This window comes from Ursus americanus, chromosome 11, assembly GCF_024610735.1.
Source record: "Ursus americanus isolate L20-20 chromosome 11, mUrsAme1.1.p, whole genome shotgun sequence".
Taxonomy (NCBI): domain Eukaryota; kingdom Metazoa; phylum Chordata; class Mammalia; order Carnivora; family Ursidae; genus Ursus; species Ursus americanus.
Window position 1 is genome coordinate 59,494,338 of NC_142137.1, and position 19,283 is coordinate 59,513,620.

At 42.1% G+C, this 19,283-nt stretch overlaps 1 protein-coding gene across 7 annotated transcripts in view; it reads left to right on the forward strand.

Annotated features, from left to right (window-relative positions):
• UST (uronyl 2-sulfotransferase) overlaps positions 1-19,283 on the forward strand; it is a 299,636-nt gene that overhangs the window by 103,025 nt on the left and 177,328 nt on the right. For all 7 annotated transcript variants that reach the window (XM_087865574.1, XM_087865573.1, XM_045805312.2 and 4 more), the window contains exon 2: positions 9,022-9,065. In XM_087865574.1, coding sequence (XP_087721700.1) covers positions 9,022-9,065 — 44 coding nt within the window. The remainder of the gene's footprint in view (positions 1-9,021; positions 9,066-19,283) is intronic.

The window sequence follows — 19,283 nt, forward strand, 5'->3', positions numbered from 1 at the left end:
GACCCTCCTGTCTCTCTTTTATAAGGACTCTAGTGATTATATTGGGCCCACCCAGATAATCAAGGGTCATCTTCTCATCTCGGATCCGTACCTTAATCACATCTGCAGCGTCCCTTTTGGGAATATGTAAGGTCACATTTCACAGGTTCTGGGATTAGGATGTGGGTAACCTCTGGGGGTGGGGGCATTACCCAGCCTACCACACTACCCTCCAAAAATTTGCATCAATTGTTTATCAACAGCAAATGTTGATTCCAATTTATTTTAGGAATCAAGCAGAGCTTCCTTTTCTGTAGTTTACAAATATAATGTTGAACTTTCTTTTGCAATAATGTGAGTGGATTTCTAATCCAGGCTAACCTTTTATATCGAGTATTTCAAACTAACGATGACCGTGGAAAGGTCACCCACTCACAGAGTACCATCCTGTGGCTAAGCAGGACCCACTAAAGTAGAACATCAGCTAGAAACGGACCCGAGGTAACCAGAGGTTCTGAGTTGCCCCTGGGATCTGGGCCCCACCTAACTTGTCCCCTTGACCCCCTCCTACCCAGTGCTATGCTGGCTCCTTGGGCTCCCAGGAAATTAGCTTCTTCAGTGGCTCACAGGCCCCTTGCCCTTGCGTGGGGCCAGGGGAGTGGCACTTTGCCTGGGGTCCCGTCTAGCTGGCGGATGCCAGATGTCGCTCATAGAGCTCAGACCCTCTCTGCCTAGGCCAACCCTGAGTGGCCCCAGACTGCTCAGCCTTGGGAGCCAAAGGGCTCAGTATCCCCAAGGATGCTGTGGTCCCCGGTCCGGAGTCTCTGGGCAAGGCAGGGAGTCCAGCAGCTGTGCCCACATCCAGGATCTCATGCTGATTCGCTGTGTGCAACATGGTGCGGGTCGCTTCACCTTCCTGAGCCTCGGCTTCCTCTGCTGTAAAATAGATGTGGTAAGATGCTTGTCATAGGAACTCAGTAGGGTGAGGGCTGGAGAATATTTAGCACAGTGCTTAGATCAGCGTCAGTGCTAACCATTGAGGATGATAATGCAGGTGCGGATTGTTTCAGCCTTGTTGTGTTTCTCTCTTAATTGTCTGCATGCTGCTTGTCTTCCACTCTAGTTATCGGGAGGGCTCTACGCAGTAAGCATGTGATGGGAAGCATCCGTTCTCACCGTGGCTATGTCCTGATAGAAGAAAACCTACCTGGCTGCTCGTTAGACCCTTGCCCAATGCAGGGCTGGGGCTGCTCTGTAATGGGTGTGTTAGAGTTACACAGGCAGATCAGTTGACTGTAGTAATGACTTTGGGAGGAAAATCTAATGGAATGAAACAGAAGCCCAGCAGATTCTCTCTTTGATACACCGTTCCTACCTAGATAAGATCATATATGATTATGATGAATCACTGAGCTAATTTGGCAATAAGTTCATATTCATATTTAGGTTGTTATTATAGCAGTGGTGCACTGATCATTTGATTCCAAGGGTAATTTCCATCTACAAAGGTGCCCTTGACATCCTAAAATGTATCTTTAGATTTCATGAAAAAAAAAAAAAAGAGAGAGAGATGTTATGAAACAAAGCAGTGTTTTCGAGCCTGAAATACAAGGAGAAGAGCATTGATTCTCTTTTAAAATTTATTAGAAATGGAAACCACTTTCTAAATCGTACTTGAAAGCAGTTTAATTTGGATATGTTTTTCGGTGTCTCGAATGCTCATTTTTATCATTTAGCATCAAGAAAGTATTTTCAGGATGTTTGTGCCTTTGCTAACTGGTTAAGTAAACATTCAAGATTTTTTTTTTGAAAGGCATTTTTGTAAATGTATTTAAGTATTGATAATTAATAAGGCCATTTGTCTTAATTCAGTGTAAAATAATTTTATTAAATCTTAAATAAAGCGAGGCAAGCAATTTTCCTCCATTACAGTGTCTTTGGGGCTGCGTTAATTATAACAAATGGAGCTATTGGAGACGTTGACTCAGCACACAAACTCCTCATTGTTAACCAGGGCTGGTGTGTGCTGACAGCTGCCTCTTAGAGAAATGTAACCCATAGTTAACGGTGGAAAGTGTGGCATTACCATAATTTGTTGGCAGGGACAAAGCCGGGGTTGCAGTGTTGCCTTCAACAGTGACTCCTTCATCAGCAGTGTCTTATCAGAGGCCCAGACTCGGGGGGGAGGGTGCAGCCATATGATGGTGTTGTAGGTAACCAGAAGCCCGTGTGAAATGGTTGCTGCTAAGTGAAAAAGGGAAGGATTTCAGTCGCTGATGAGTATGATTTTCAAAGGGGCCAAAGAAAGACTCTGAAAAGAGCTGCTGCTGTTTGATCAAAATTGACAGAGTGTAGAGGCGGCTTTTTTGACATTGACAGTAATGCACATTATGGTTTCTATAACAGGGATTAGAATTAAAACATTTTTATTCTTCAGGGACCAATTCAGACAAAAATAGATTTGCTAATGCAAGACTTACGAGTCAAGAATAAATTATAGGCAGCAAAGGTTCTGTAAATTCATTTGCACATTGGCAAAGGTATTTCAAACAATTGGGGGAAATTTTTTATATATTTCTGAAGACAGATCAGAGATAGAATCAGAAAGTAATCGAAAATATCAAATCATTATTTTATATTAATATTCATCCTTACTACGATAAACTATTCCCCTGGCCTCAGGATTCTCTTTAATTTCCCCAAAAATAAAGAAAATGATAAAATTGAATATAAATGATGAGATCAGATAATAGAAGATGAGCACTCACTATCTAGGTGCTAGGTAGGCAGTGTGCTGAATGCTTCATGCATTCAACAACCCCATCACTGCGGTTATTAATGTCCTTGTCTTACAAGTGAGGACATTAAGCCTCATGGAAATTAAGGGATATTCCCAAGGCCATTCAACGAGTAGAAGATAGGACTGAGATTTGAACCCAGGTCTTTGATTCTGCAGTCTGCAGTATTCCCTCTGTCACCCCTGGGCGACCCTCTGTCACCAGTGACAGTGCTATTAGTGGTATCTTCCTGAATCCATTAAATGATTACCCTGGGGCTCCTTTCCACTCTCTCTCACGGAAGACTGACTGTTGCTATTTATAACAAATGGCTAATTCTATTCAATAGTCCTTCACATCAGTGCTTCTAGCAGTTTCTCCTCTGTAGCTGTGTTGGTCTCTGTTGGATTCACGTGGGCATGGCATCAAGCTCCTCCGTGTTGGCCAGGTTCCCCACCTCCTCTCCACTCCAGGCCCACAGCCTGCCAAGACAGGCACCTCACTGGGTAGGGAACAAGGCTGTGTCTCCGCCTCGCAATGTCTGGAGGCGTCCTGCTCTCAGACCCTTGTGGTCCTTTAAAGTGTGTGTAGAGACTGACAGACTCCCTCTGGTTGTTTAAGTCGAGTGGGGTCTGGGGAAACTCTGGGGATGGAGGATTGTGCTTTTACTTCCCCTTTTTACCTTGAAACAAGACGTTCGGCAGGACAACCTGTACCGAGCACTGTTTATAGGAGTAATATGTCCTGAAACTGTAGGCTCTAAAAATTATTTTTGAAAAGACTTGTGAAGACCCACACAAGTTGGGCAGCCCACGTGGCTTGGGGGGCAGGCTCTCCACCCAGCATTGCCTGTGCCAGCCCTCGGGCAGCCTGTGAGCTGGCTATGGTGCTCTTCAGTTTTGTTATGGACCCGAGCAGGTGCTCAGGGGGAACGGCCCGGTGGCCTTCTTGAGGCTGGGAGTCCTTCCATGACCATCAGCTCACCACCAACATTCCCCTTTGACGTGGTGCTTGTGTTGCTCGATCTCTCACTAGAAACAGTGGGGGTGACCCCTGATTAACAGCAACCTGAATTCCGTCTGTTATGTTTTATTTCTGGAGAACGAGGTGCAGCCTGAATTCTGAAGTACACTCATTTGTGTTTTGTAGCTCAGTGATTGTCAACCCTGGCCAGACATTACAATGACCTGAAGAACTTTAGGAAATGCTAAATGCTAAATGACTTGTTTCCAAATTAGATCAGACAAGCTAAGGTTGGAGCCTGGCCTCCACATTCTTAAAAATCATTGCAGGCAAGTGGAATGTGCAGTGAGGGGTGAAAACTAGCGAGTGGGGGGGGGGGGTTTGGAGAGATCTTGAAGAAGAGTTTTACACCTGCTAGTTAGCCCCGCCGGCCATACAGTTAGGGCTGCTATTCGTGCAACCAGTGCTGCTAGCAAACGGACTAGCTGCTTATTACTGTATGCAGGGAGTGCTCTGAGCATTCTTCATAGAATGAAATGATCCTTGCCCACTCCTCATAATAACTCAGGATCCTCTTTCATTTTAATAGATGTGTACATGGAAAACTTTGAGGAGGTAAAGTAATTTATTCAGAGTTGAACGATGCTTGTTGGGGATAGTCTCTATGATGAAGTGAGATGAAGCCTGTTTCTGTAGGTATACACTGTATCTGGCTGTTCCTGTCATTGCTCTTATCGTGGAAGACTTGGATGGCTCTCGTCTGGTCAATGTGCCTTGGCTCGGCCCACTGAAACCCAGCTTTAAGATTATAATCAGTCAGCCGTCTTCAGATTCCGGATCACAACCCCTGGCCTCCTAATTTTTAGGATTCGACTTCACAAGAGTTTTCTGAAATGCTTCTTTGCTGCACATAGTTTGTATGATGGCAGAAGTAGGTAGACGTCGATGGCACACAGCCTTGCAAAGACTCTGGTCATACATATACGCTCCAGTAAGTGCGCAAACTGTAACTCCTCCGTACTTGGATTGAATACCTTTGCACATTTGCACACAATCTCCCATGTTATATTTATCACCTCCCAAGGAGGGCTCCATCATGAAGGGCTAGATGCGTAGGGTGAGATTTAGGACGTGTTGTAATTTAGCTGGTTGCAAAGTCTGAGATCACCTGCTAGACTAGTCAGGGCATTTTAAAAACCACTGAACCATGAGGATTTTGTTGGTGTTGGTTTTGGTGTATACTTCTATAAATTTTAACCCACATACAGAGCCATGTAACCATGACCACCGTCAGAATGTAGACCAGCCTTTGAACATGGAGTTCAAAGGCCCAGAGTGTTGCTTCCAATAGTCCTACCAGGTCCTCCCCCTACCTCGGCAGCCTGGACAAGCTTGACTTTCTGTAAGAGGCTTCGCTTAGTGCCACCCTGAGCTAGCAATTTCTTGGCAGTTTGGAGATAGACCTTCCTGAAAAATATGCCTAGTGGTAGGAGTGGAAACATGTGGGGTGTACCTTTCCTTTTTTTCTAGTTTGGCTAGATACCATAACCCTTGATCCTCAAAGAAAAGACTTAAGACATGAAAAGGAGGCTGGAGTCAGAGCTCCGAAGATGTGGGTTACTTTCTGGAAAGAAATGAGATGATAGGCCCCTATGAGCCTCCCCAGATAAAAGCTACTGTCTCATAGGGTCCTGCCACCTGGGATCAGAAACTGGGGTTCCCAGGGCAAGTAGAGGTGGTGGCAGGTGAATGCTTGTCATCTGTGCTGGCTCTAGATCCGTCATCAGCCCCCCTCTGCCTTTTCTTCCTGAATTTAATCTTGAACTCCAAGCCCAAAGGCCTGGAGTGCTTTTGTTTGACTTCCTTCCCCACCTCCACGCCCTCCATTGAGTCCCCCAGGAGGCAGAATGACAAGAAACCCCTCTGGTGGCTGGGAGCCCATGCAGAGAGGCTCTCTTTGATAACAGGCTCCTCCTTTCATCTCCACAGACAACAGGTTACCGGCTCCAGGGCTGAAGATTCTGACAGTTTTGTTTCGTTTGCAGTCTGAAAGCATAAGATCCTAGGATGAAAAGCTCTACCTATATACCAGATAATAAAACAGTTACATCCAAGGAGAATAAAAACCTGCTGTCTCCACCTAAAGAAATGTGTGTAGCTTTTCTTTTCCTTTTCTGTCCCTCTGTTAAATGCACAAACATTTACAGCCTCTGTGTTCTAATAAACCTACCTATGGATGGGCACTCGGGATCTGCTGGTAGAGAAAACAACAGGGTCCATGGCACACAGACCAACAGGGGTCAGCCCTCTTCCTTTCTCTGTGCAGAAAGAAAAAAGTGAGGTCTTTCATAAGGGAGGGGGGAGGGAGGAGGGGTGAAGGAAGAAAAGAAGGATATTTGAGCTAAGCCTCAATGATGGTGGTGGGGAAGAGCTTTTTCTGGCAGAGGAAAGAGCTAATTGAGAAGGCCCCTGGCTGACAACAGGGGGGTGTGTTGTGGAGCTGGGAGAAGGCTGTTGTGGCTGGCAGTGGGCATGGTTGGAGGGCAGGGCCTGGGTCATGTGGGGGTATAGACCATGGAAAGAGTTTAATATTTTGTTCTTAGAGAAATAGGTGTTAAGCAAAGGGCTGGCATGGCCTGATGGATAAGGTTAAAAGATCCCTCTGGTTGCTGTATGGGTAAAGGAGAAAATTTGTGATCAGTGAAAAGACACAATGGTTCTCCCAGATGGCCCAGAGGGGCTGGTGGGAAGTGATCAGATTTGAGTAATGTTTTGAAGGCTCAATGGGACTTGTGACTAGGTTGGTACAGATTGGATAAGGGAAGGAGATGGATCGAGGATGACTGTTGGGCTTTGGAGCCCATAATGGAAGGGATGTGTTGTGTGACTAGATAAGGAAGATGGGGAGGGGGCAATTTGTGGTGGAGGGGGGCGGTGGGGAATTGCAGCAAATAAAGAGTTGTGTTTGGACTGGCAAAGTGTGAGATGCCTGTAGACATCCAGGCCGAGGTGCTAAGGAGTCAATGCGTAGCCGAGTCTGGAGTGTGAGGGGGCAATCTGCCATTCAAGTCACTCATTTTTAGGAACTTTGTTTCTTATGGAAACTTCTAGTATTTTAGAAACACTCAGTTGTTTGAGTTGTCTTTGATCCCTGAGATTGATACCTGGAGAACATGGCTGCAGTTGGATGGGATTTCCCACATCCCTCCTGGGAGGACACATTCACAGGAGGAGGGGCTGAGAACCTTCTGCAGCCATACTGACTGTAGTATACAGCAGTAGCTCTGAAGATTTCTCTAGACCTAGGCAGTCGTTTTTCTGGATTCTTCCATACACGTCTCTTTATTAAGTCAGATAAAGATCTCCCTTCCCATTTCTGTGTGTTCTCAGTGGAGTGCAGCACAATAATTAAGATCAAACAGATCGTTACTCATATTCACATTTTGAAGTTTCCTGAAAATAACCCAATCATGAGCATGCCAGGTATTTGTGTTTGCGTGTCTTATGCACAAAAATTGGGCCCTGTGGCCCTTTACTATATACCACTAGCCCGTTAGGGTACAGTCACTGTGGACATCAAGTGGGTGATAGATCAGAAGACTACAAAGAAAAAGGGATGGCCAATGCCGCAGTATGGAAGGAAGAGAAACCCTGATAAGCCCAAACCTACTTATTCGTTATGTTTTGGATAAGTTTCTCCATTTGAACTTTCTCTGTCTTAAATTCTACTTCTCCCTTTTTTATTTTTTATTTATTTATTTTATTTTATTTATTTATTTGACAGAGATAGAGACAGCCATCGAGAGAGGGAACACAAGCGGGGGGAGTGGGAGAGGAAGAAGCAGGCTCATAGCAGAAGAGCCTGATGTGGGGCTCGATCCCAGAACGCCAGGATCACGCCCTGAGCCGAAGGCAGACGCTTAACCGCTGCGCCACCCAGGCGCCCCAACTTCTCCCTTTTTTAAGAAAGTTATTTATTTATATATTTAGTCTCTGTACCCAACATGGGGCTCGAACTCACGACCCTGTGATCAAGAGTTGCATGCTCTCTGACTGAGCCAGCCAGGTGCTCTCTACTTCTTTTTATTTCAATTTCCTAAGTCACTTTTGCATTCTCCTAAAAAAGCACCTTTCATCTACTTCACCTTTCATCTACTTCAACTGGGACATTTACCTTACTCCTTAAGCTACTGTTCTCTCCAGGTGTCCGTGTGTTTCCAATATTGACCTTACTTTGTTGTGTTAGAAAGGCTGGTCGTTTTCACTACTTACAAAGATGATTTCCCCTGACTGACAAGTATTATCTCCCTGGAGGGGAGCCTTTGCATATACTGAGCACATCACTGGCTCCCCCAGGTGCTCAGATGTGTTGCCAGGTCAGTGCCCGGGCTGTGTTGTCGGTATCCGAGCTCTGCAAAGGCCGGTAGGTAGGCTTTTTAGGTGAGCAGCAGATGCCCAAGCACGATCTAGAGAAAAACAGTCTTCTGTCTTTTCTGCAGTTTAACAGGGCATGTCCCTGAGCAAATTGCTGGATTTCCCTAGGCTTCTGTTCCCCCCTCTGTAAGTGAGGATAATTATAACCCACCTTGGATATTTTAATTAAATGAAACCCTGGAAAGCACTAAGCAGAGTACCTGCTACATAAAAGAAACTCAGTGACCTTTACTTTCCATCCTAATCCCTCTGAGTCTTTATTCATTAGGAAATAATAATCATGCACCCTGAAAACACTCAAGCCAGTAAGTGGCTATTCGTAAAGAAAGATCAAGCTTCCAAAGCAAGCGAGACTGAAAAGACCAAGGGAAATCAACAATTAAGACAAAGTGGAGAATAGTGCAGTGGTTCTCAAAGTATGGTTCCAGGATCTGCAGCAACAGCATCACTTGGGAGCTTGTGAGATGCAAATTCTTGAGACACTATATCTGAACCTCTAGGAGTGGACCCAGGTAATCCGTGTTTTCACAAGCTCTACAGGTAATTCTGATGCACACTGAGGTTTGAGAACCACTGGTCTCAAGTAAACTCAACAGATCCCGGGTGAGGGATAGTGGTGTGCATTTCTGCGTGTGTATGCGTGCACACACACCAACATATGTACAGTATTTGTAACCGCTGAACCTATAATCGAGCAGGGTGGTATCAACAAAATCCCACCAAACTGGCAACTAATTACCCATTTTTCTTTGGTATCAGTTGTCTAAATAGGGATAAACCTAGGATGCTTGTTTTCAATGACTTTGCTCTAAAATCACTTTGGTTTTTAAAAGTATCGATTCATCAACTTTCTTCTTTCTTTCCCTAGGAAATTCCACTTACTTGGATGATCATGGACCACCTCCTAGTAAGGTAAGGTCTTTGCCTGTGGTATAAATCCCTCTTTTCTTTTCTCAGCCCCTACAGCCTCCAACAACCCAACCAGAGCCCTCCTGGCCCTGAATTGTTTGCAGGAAAATAGTAGATGGCAAATATCAAGTTCATCTTTGACTTAGAGTGAGGAGAAAAAGGAAGTATGTGAAGATAGACAAAATGGTGAGGGAGGAAGGACCGTTATTTTATTAGTAGTTGTAGCTGTACCAGGCACTGCTACCTTCGACTAACTTGAGATCTTTGGCAGCTTCTCCCTCTTTGCTGTGCCATTTTGTCCCCTTTGCATCCACAGTGGCCCATGATCGGATGCTCACAGCCTGGTCTCCCCATACCTTTGGGCGTAGGGGCTAGACTCATGTCTGCCCCTTTCTCTCTGGCCTGCCTCAGTTGGGGTGCTCCATCCAAGGCTCAACCCCTTAGAACTGGCCTTCTCTTTCAATGCCCTCTCTAGGCTGCCTTAGCCTGGCCTGTGCACTCACTTTTGTGTTCCTATAGCCGTTTTGGGCCGATTTTTAAGGGTCAGAATGGTCCAGTGACATACCAGTGTGGTTCTCCACCACTATTTACTCTCTCATGCTCAATGAACAGCAGATGTCGATATTCCAAAAAATGAGAAAAATGAAGACAGTCTTGGACCGCTTAAGATGATGACCTGCAAAGTAGAGTTTTAAGCACCCACTAACCTTAGAGGCTGGAAATTTACTCCAAAGTTGGCTTTTGAGCTTGTGGGATTTGAGGAAGTACTCTACTATTTGTAAGACTATGAGCTTTGGAATAAAGTATTTCTGGGGGCATCACCGGCTCTGCCACTTTCAGTGTATGACATTGGACAAATTACTTAATACTAGGAGCCTCTGTTTTTTGATGTGCAAAGTGGAATTAGCAAAACTACCCACAGCGTAAGACATCTAAAAGGATTGAATGAGCTGATATATGACATTCAGCACCTGGCACGCAATAAGCATCAAATGCACAGTGGCTCGTGTTAACTAGACTGGAGGAACATTAAGATTATTGATGAATGGCCCAGTGGTATTTATCACAGTTGCAACTGGCTCTACCACTTGGTCCACTGCATAGATATTGGGTGCTTGTGATGCTGCGGGCACCGTGAATACAAATGTGAAACAAAGCAAGAGGAACAGAACAAAATAGCCCCTACCCTGAAGGAGCAAAAGAATATGGAAGTTTGATACCGTGCATGGATAAGAACCATGTCTAGCTCCTCTTGGCATCCTCCCATCCTTGCAGTAGCACATCGTGACTATTCAGTAAATTTCACTGAATTGGACCATGGAATCCAGAGCTGGAATGTGAATTAGGTCTCCTGGCTCCCAGCCCAGGTTCCTTCCACTCGGCCAGTGTTCTTAAACTGGAGCTTGCAGCAGGGTTTCCTGGAGGCTTCTTAAAACACGGATTGCTGGGCCCGGACCCCTGAGTGTCTGATTCTGTAGGTCTGGGGTAGAACCTGAGAACTTGCCTTTTTAACAAGCTCCCCAGGGATGCTGATGGTGCTGTTCTCGGGACCATGTTTGCAAACCACTGCTTTAAAAGCCATGAATCCAAAGAAAAAAATGTCCCTGGACATTTTCTGTGCTGTTTTTACTGCTGATAGCCTAGAGAGAGTGGTACGGCTTATTATATAAAGGCTACTTATTAATGTAATGATGTAATGATGACTCACTATTGTAACTCTTCTTACAGTGAAAACGAATTTTCTTTGGTCAATAACCTGCCTGAGAGGGAAGATGAGTGGGCATGGGTGGGGGGGAAGAATGGTGTGGATGGCCTGCTAGATTCCTGCACCACTAACTGTACTTCTCTCCCAAGGTGGGACCAGGTGAACCCTTCCCACCCTCTGCTCTGCAGGAAAAGGGGGTGAGGCTGGCTTTGTGGGACCCATCACCTCTTTCTCCCAATGGCATGCTGGGCCATTATTTTGAGTTTCAGGTTTTATAAATGGGGTTTTGTCTAGTCAGGAGACCCAGGCCCACTTTAAATAAACTTGCCTTCTTGAACTCAATCCTTGGTGACCAGCATGGGACCACCTCCTTAGTCTGCCTAGGGTCCTTGCTCTTGCTGAGTTGGCCATCCTGCCTGCCTCTTTGCTAGTGTCCTTGGTGCCTGGATTCTATGTTTTCTGGACTCTCTCCTCTTGCTCCTGTGGAGGTTGCACTGGCTCTACCTCCACCTGCCCCTGCAATCTGGTCTTCACACCCCCTTTCCCCCATGCCCAGCCAGAGCTCCCTGTGACACCCAGAAATGATCAGGTCATATCAGATTATTTTAGACCACTTTCAGTCTAAATGCATTTTTATCAATTCTATTCCAAGTTCAGAATTGTGAATATAATCTCTGTCAACCAGCAGAATGAGACAGATTCTTTTACTATAACTGTATTTTCATTATCTAGGAGTGGAGTAGCAAAAACAGTCTTTTGACTTTCTAAGCAGTAGCCAGAATAAGAAGACTATAAAAATGAGTAAAAATAATGTTGGTATGTTAACATCTTTTCATCCATGCTATTACTTCTGCCAGGGTGGAAATGAATCCCAGAAGTGATAAAGTCACACTCCCAGATAAAGGTCCCTTGAATGTCCCCTGAAGTGGGGGCCTTGATTGGTTTGGTCTATAGACCCCTGGGGTCTCCAGAGACATGGTGGCATCCAGAGGAGATGGACTCACACGTGTGTGGCCTCTAGAGTAAACCCCCAGCCTGGCATGGGAGAGCAGGTCGGAGGGCAGACCCACCGTTTTCATATTTGTTTAGCATTCAGAAATAACTTTTTGATGCCAAGATCGAAAGAGCTGTGATCTAGATAGAATAAGGTTTTTAAACCCTGAAAATGTACTGAGGTTTACGGGCGAGTTCTCATTTTATTAAAAGTTCATTCCACAAGTTTCACATTCCACCAGTAATAGCCATTTAGGGAATGGGGTGTGTGCCACAAAGCACATAGAGCCATGGCTTCCTCCTCGCCAGGATTTCCATAAAAAAGAACCAACATGCCTCTGATTTTTTACTTGTTTTTAAAATCCACTTTAACCTCACAGCTCACCTCCGTTTTTAATCTAAGTCATTATTTAAAGGCAGATGTTAATATTTTCTTCTGTTAACCACTTTTTACTACCCTTTATGTGCGCGGAACACATGGCTTAAGGTTAGAGCCCGGCTAAGAATGAACACGTAGATCCCTATTGAATGAATTAGAAAGATATTCTTGAGAACAAAACCAGATGTGCAGCAGCCAGGATAGGGGATCGCACTTCTTATGAAGTTGCGTGTATAGGATTTGCGGGTACAGAGCGAAGCCTGGAAGGACAATAGTGTTTTCTCTGGATGGCAAGATTTAAGAGATTTTTACTCTTTTCTTTATCCTTTTTATGGTATAGTTTTTGAGTTCCTTAAAGTAATGCCCACTCAAACTAAAGATCAGGGTTGGGGGGGAGTGGAGGGGAAGAAGTCCTTATGCAAGAGAAGATTAGGGTCGGGCTGGGAGGCCCGTGGTCCTCGGGCCTCTGCAGCAGCACCTGTGGTTTCACGACACCCGAGAGCAGCCTGACGTCTGAGGGTTGACATCTCCTGCTTCACCTCACTTGGACCGTGGGTCCCCATGTGAGCAGCTGGTGACGGCAATGACAATGTTGGGTGGTAGGAAGTAGGATGTAGTCACTGTTGCACGTATGTTGGGCTCCCAAGTCTGATAGATAAGGGAGCAGGTCTAAGCAGCTCAAGGAAAATAAAACCACTGTCCATAGCTGATGTCTGTCCCTTCCTATGTGGCAAGCAGTCTGCTGAGCACTTTGTGTGCAAGTTTAGTCTCAGTAAAACCCTATGGAAGAGGAAGTCATTTTTTAAAATTGAAGTATAGTTGACATACAATATGATATTAGTTTCAGGTGTACACCTAGTGATTGAAATTGATACACAGTATGCAGTGCTCGCCATGGTAAGTGTTGTTACCTTCTGTCGCCATGCAAAGTTATGACAGTATTATTGACTTATATTCTCTGTGCTGAACTTTACGAACCCGTGACTTATTTATTTTATAGCTGGAAGTTTATACCTCTTAATCCCCTTCACTGATTTCACCCCTTCCCCCACCCTCTCCTTCTGGCGACTACTAGTTTATTCTCTGTATTTAGTGTCTGTTTTTGTTTTGTTTGTTAATTATTTTGTTTTTAGTTTCTCCATATAAGTGAAATTATCTAGTATCTGTCTTTGTCTGACTTATTTCACTTTCGCTGAGCATAATACCCTCTATATCCATCCATGTTGTCATATATGGCAAAATTTCATTCTTTTTTTTTAAGGCTGAGTAATATTCCAGTGTGTGTGTGTGTGTGTATGTATGTACACATATATATCACATCTTCTTTACCTGTATATTTATATATGGACACAGGTTCCTTTCATATCTTAGCTATTGTAAATAATGCTGCAATGACCATAGGAGTACATATGCCTTTTCAAATTAGTGTTTTTGTTTTCTTTGAATGAATACTCAGAACTGGAATTGCTGGATCATATATTTCTATTTTTAATTTTTTGAGGACCCTCCATACTGTTTTCTATGGTGGCTGCACCAATTTACATTCCTACCAAGAGTGCACAAGGGTTCCCTTGTCTCCACATCCTCACCAACACTTGTTATTTCTTGTCTTTTTTATATTAGCCACTCTGAGTGGTGTGAGGTGTTATCTTATGGTGGTTTTGATTTGTATTTCCCTGATGATTAGTGATTTGAGCATCTTTTCATGTGTCTGTTGGCCATCAGTATGTTTTCTTTGGGAAAATGTCTATTCAAGCCCTCTGTCTATTTTTAAATTGGATTCTTTGTTTTTTGGTGTTCAGTTGTATGAGTTCTTTCTATGCTTTGGATATTAACCCCTTATAGATATATCATTTGTAAATATCCTCTCTCTTTCACTAGGTTTTCCTTTTATTTTGTTAAATTTGTTTGCTACGCACAAGGTTTTTAGTTTGTTATAGTGCCAATTAATTTTTGCTTTTGCTGCCCTTGCCTGAAAAGACAGATCCAAAAAAAAATCACTAATGCTGATGCCGAAGAATCTGCTGCCTACGTCTTCTTTTAGGAGTCTTATGGTTTCAGGCCTTACATTTAGGTCTTTAATCCAGTCTGAGTTTATTTTTGTGTGTGGTGTGAGAAAGTGGCTCACTTTCATTCTTTTGCATGTAGCTGTCCAGTTTTCCCAGCGCCATTTATCGAAGAGATGTCTTTTCTCCAATGTGTATTCTTGTCTCCTGTATTGTAGATTAATTGACCATATAATGCTGGGTTCATTTCTGGGCTCTTTATTCTGTCTCATTGATCTATGTGTCTGTTTTGATTACTATAGTTTTATAGGATAGTTTGACATCTAGGAGTGTGATGCCTTCACTTTGTTCTTCTTTCTCAAGATTGTTTTAGCTATTCAGGGTCTTTTGTGGTTCTACATAAATTTTAGGATTATTTGTTCTAGTTCTGTGAAAAATGCTGTTGTTATCTGGGTAGGGATTGTTTTGGGTAGTGTGAACATTTTAACAACATTAATTCTTCTAATCCATGAGCATGGTATATTTTCCCTTCAGTTTCTTTCATCTTCAGTTTCATTCTTCAGTGTCTTATAACTTTCAGAGTATAAGTCTTTCACCTGCTTGGTTAACTTTATTCCTATGTATTTTACTCTTTTGATATAACTGTAATTGGGATCGTTTTCTTAATTTCTCTTTCTGTTAGTTCGTTCTTAGTGTATAGAAACATAACAGCATTCTGTGTAGTCATTCGCATCCTGTAACTTTACTGAATTTGTTTATTAGTTCTGGTAGTGTTTTGGTGGAGTTTCAGAGCTTTATATATATATTATCATGTCATCTGAAAATAATGAAACTATTAGTGAGACTTCCTCCTTACCAATTTGGATGCCTTTTATTTCTTTTCCTTGTCTGATTGCTGTGGCTAGGACTTCCAATACTGTGTTGAATAAAATTGGTTATAGTAGGCATCCTTGTCTGGTTCCTGATCCTAGAGCAAAAGCTTGTAGCTTTTCATTGTTGAATATGATATTAGTTGTAGATTTGTCATATATGCATTTTTTATGTTGTGGTGTGTTCCCTCTATACCCACTTTGTTGAGAGTTTTTATCATGAACAGATGTTGGATTTTGTCAAATGCTTTTTCTGCATCTGTTGCAACGATCATATGATTTTTGTCCTTCATTTTGTTAATGTAGTGTATTGCATGGATTAAGTTGAAGATATTGAACCGTCCTTGGAATAAATCCCACTTGATCATGGGATCCTTTTAATATATTGCTGAATTCAGTGTGCTAATATTTTGTTGAGGAATTTTGCATCTATGTTCATCAGGGATATTGACTTGTAATTTTTTCTTGTAGTGTCTTTGTCTGGTTTTGGTATGAAGGTAATGCTGCCCTATAGAATAAATTTGGAAGCATTCCTTCCTCCCTCTTTAATTTTTTTGGAATACTCTGAGAAGGATAGGTATTAACTCCTCCTTAAATATTTGATAGAATTTACTTGTGAAGCATCTGGTCTTGGACTTTCGTTTGTTGGGAGTGTTTCAACTTGTGACTCAATTTCATTACTAGTGACTCGTCTGTTCAGATTTTCTATTTCTTCCTGATTCAGTTGGAAGATTGTATTTTTTAAAAAAGATTCTATTTCCTTATTTGAGAGAGAGCACGAGTAGGGGTGTGTGGAAAGGGAGAAGCAGGCTCCCCACCGAGCAGGGAGCCCAATGTGGTGCTCGATCCCAGGACCCTGGGATCATGACCTGAGCCAAAGGCAGACACTTAACCAACTGAGCCACTCAGGTGCCCTGGAAGATTGTTTGTTTTAAGAATTTATCTGTTTCTTTGAGGATGTCCAATTTGTTGGCATATAGTTTTTTATAGTAGTCTCTTATAATCGTTTGTATTTCTCTGGTGTTGATTGTTACTTCTTTTTGATTTCTGATTTTATTTATTTGAGTTCTTTTTTCTTGTTGAGTTTGGATAAAGGTTTATTAATTTTGTTTATGTCTTCAAAGAACCAGCTCTTAGTTTCAATGATCTTTTCTATTGTTTTGTAGTCTCTATTTTATTTATTTCCACTCTGATCTTTGTTATTGTCTTACTTCTACCAATTTGGGCTCTGTTTCTTCTCCTTTTTCCAGTTCTTTTAGGGGTAAGGTTAGATCGTTCATTTAAGATTTTTCTTGTTTCTCAAGTTAGGCCTGTATTGCTATAAGCTTCCCTTTTAGAACTGCTTTTGTTGTGTCCCAAAGATTTTGGAATGTTGCGTTTCCATTTTCATTTGTCTCAAGGTATTTTTTTATTTCCAAGAGAGGAAGTAATTTTTTAATCCTTATTTTACAGATGAGGGAACCAGTTCATAGAGAGGCTGAATAACTTGCCAATGGTCAGGTACTAAGTATTGGACTTGGGATTCTAACCCAGGGCTGTGTAGCCCCAGGGTCTGTTTTAATCATTTCAAGGTGACCTATTTAAGTAGAAATATAATAATTTTTTACCTTATTTCTGGAATTTTCATATAGATAGATATATCTTTCATATAGATATCTGGTAGCTTAACTACATGATAGCTTTTAAATCGCAGTATACCAGAAAAAAACAGTCATCACCATTTACTATTCAGGTCCAGTGGACCCTTTATTTTTCTATTTTTATTTTTTTAAGATTTTATTTATTTATTTATTTGACAGAGAGAGATAGCAAGAGAGGGAACACAAGCAAGGGGAGTGTGAGAGGGAGAAGCAGGCTTTCTGCCGAGCAGGGAGCCCAATGTGGGGCTTGATCCCAGGACCCTGGGATCATGACCCAAGCCAAAGGCAGACACTTAATGGCTGAGCCACTCAGGTGCCCCCAGTGGACCCTTTAAACATTTTTTTATCAATCTAGTAAATTTTTAATTTCTACCTCATCTTTTCCCTTCTAGTCCCTTCTGTATACATAGGGACTTCAGCATTTGTCCATTTACAAATTGCAAATATAATACATTCTGGTGCACAAATATCATAAAAGAACACTGTCCCACATCCATTTAGCAAAATGGGATGGTCCAGGTACTTGTTGCAAACTATTGTTTGACAAAGTCCTTCCTCTTGATGACTAACTGCATGGGAACACCATATATAAAATATATGTAAATGTAATTAATTAATTAAAAAATATATAAATTTTGTCTTTAGAAATACATTGTTCCCTCATCAACTATTGAATTTGAGAGAATTAATCCAGGATGTCATCATCTGAAAGCTCAGAGTCTGTAGTTTTCCCTTTCACGGTCAATATCATCGTCTCGAGAGGCTCAAGAGGTGCTGGCTAACTCTAGCATTCATCTCTGGTTCCTCCAATGCTTGTGAAACCTCTCCCTCTGTCAGTTTTCTTCGTTTGTCATTATAGACAGGAATAAAAATTCTAAAGTCTCCACGCTAATGAAAGTTAGCGAACTACAAAGCAAACTGCAAAGACGGTGTCTCCAGTCTTCTTTTATGTCTTTTGGAAAGATGATGCAGTCCTTGGGCAACACAGTAAAATGCAGTAGTGATGATGTATTTCCCCAGTGGATTACTCTTCTGGGCCTACCCTTTTCAGGACAGTAGCCATTTGGCTCATGCAGCTATTGAACTTAAATTAATCAAAAAATTTTAAAAATTCAGTTTCTCACTTGCACTGACTACATATCAAATTCTTTGCAGCTATATGCAGCTAGTGGCTACTGTATTGGACAGCACAGAATAGAACATCCTGATAATCACTAAACAGCCATGTACTTAAGGCCGTTCCATCATTCTTCCATTTTTCTACTACTTTGGTCTTTTTAAAGCATATTTGGGAATAATTGATGCATAATTGGTAGGTAATTATTCTAGGATGATGAAAAAGCAAGTGTCTCAAGATAGAGAAAAAATAAAATTATTAAGATCCCATAGTATCTTAAATTTTTAAAAGAGGCCGGTAGACCCTAATATATGGTAATTATATTATATCTATTTTTATAATTATGATTATATACTTGTAATAATAGGGACCTATTTGATAATAACTGTAGGGTAGAATGAGTTTTTTTCTCTTTATTAAAAAATAAGGTATATTTTCTTTGGAACATTCTAAGGAAGAATGAAGTCAAGAAATACTAATATACAGGGGTGGCTGGGTGGTGCAGTCAGGTAAGCCTCTGACTCTTGATTTTGGCTCGGGTCATGATCTCTGGCTCATGAGATCAAGCCCCACAATGGGCTCTGCACTCAGCATGGAGCCTGCTTGTCCCTCTCCCTCTGCTCCTCCCCCGCTCCCTCCCTCTCTCTTTCAAATAAGTAAATTAATAAGATCTTAAAAAAATAAATGTTAATACACACAGATAGTTAGAACTGTTCAAAAAAACCCCAAAACCTAAAAAACTAAAATTGGGTTCAGTGGATCCTGATGATACAGAGAGGGTTAGTATATATTGCTGATGCCTGCGTTTGTATATAAAAGTATTTTGATATGTAAGATAATACTTACATACTATTTTTTCTGTATAAAGTAACATGCTAGGTAGTATTAGGATTTAAAATTCTATTTAAAAAGTTTTATAATTTATTATGCTGAGCAAGCAATTTTCAAATGAATGAGAAGTAGTGATGTTAATTGAAATGACATTTGTATAATACATAGTGGTAGTCTGGCAGTGAAGAGTCGCTCAGTAAAGGTTAGTCGTTTTTACCTCCCAAGCCACCCCAGAAACTAATTTCCTTTTAGTATCAATTAATTTTTGAGTGCCTACTTTACGCAAGGGACCAGGAAGACACAAAAAAATAGTTGAAGATAATTTCTGCCATCTAATACTTTACAATCTACTTGCAGCTCAAGGTTTTAAAGAATCAAAAACTATGGGAGCATGCAGTTCTGCAGGTGAGATATTCTTGAGGGCAAATGACCCTATACAGACAACCATTCATTCATTCAAGCACTATTTATGCACTAAACTTGTGTTGTGCTCGGTGCTGGGACTATAAGACTGTAGAAGGCACAGAACCTGCCCTCAAGGAGCTTAGAGTCTAGTGGGAAGGACAGGCTAGCATCTCATATAGGCCCGATCTGATACGGTAAGTCAGTTGCTGGGTGCTGTGATAGAATGAGAACAGGGGACGCCACCTGACCTCTGCAGGTGTATCCTGAAGGTTGCGT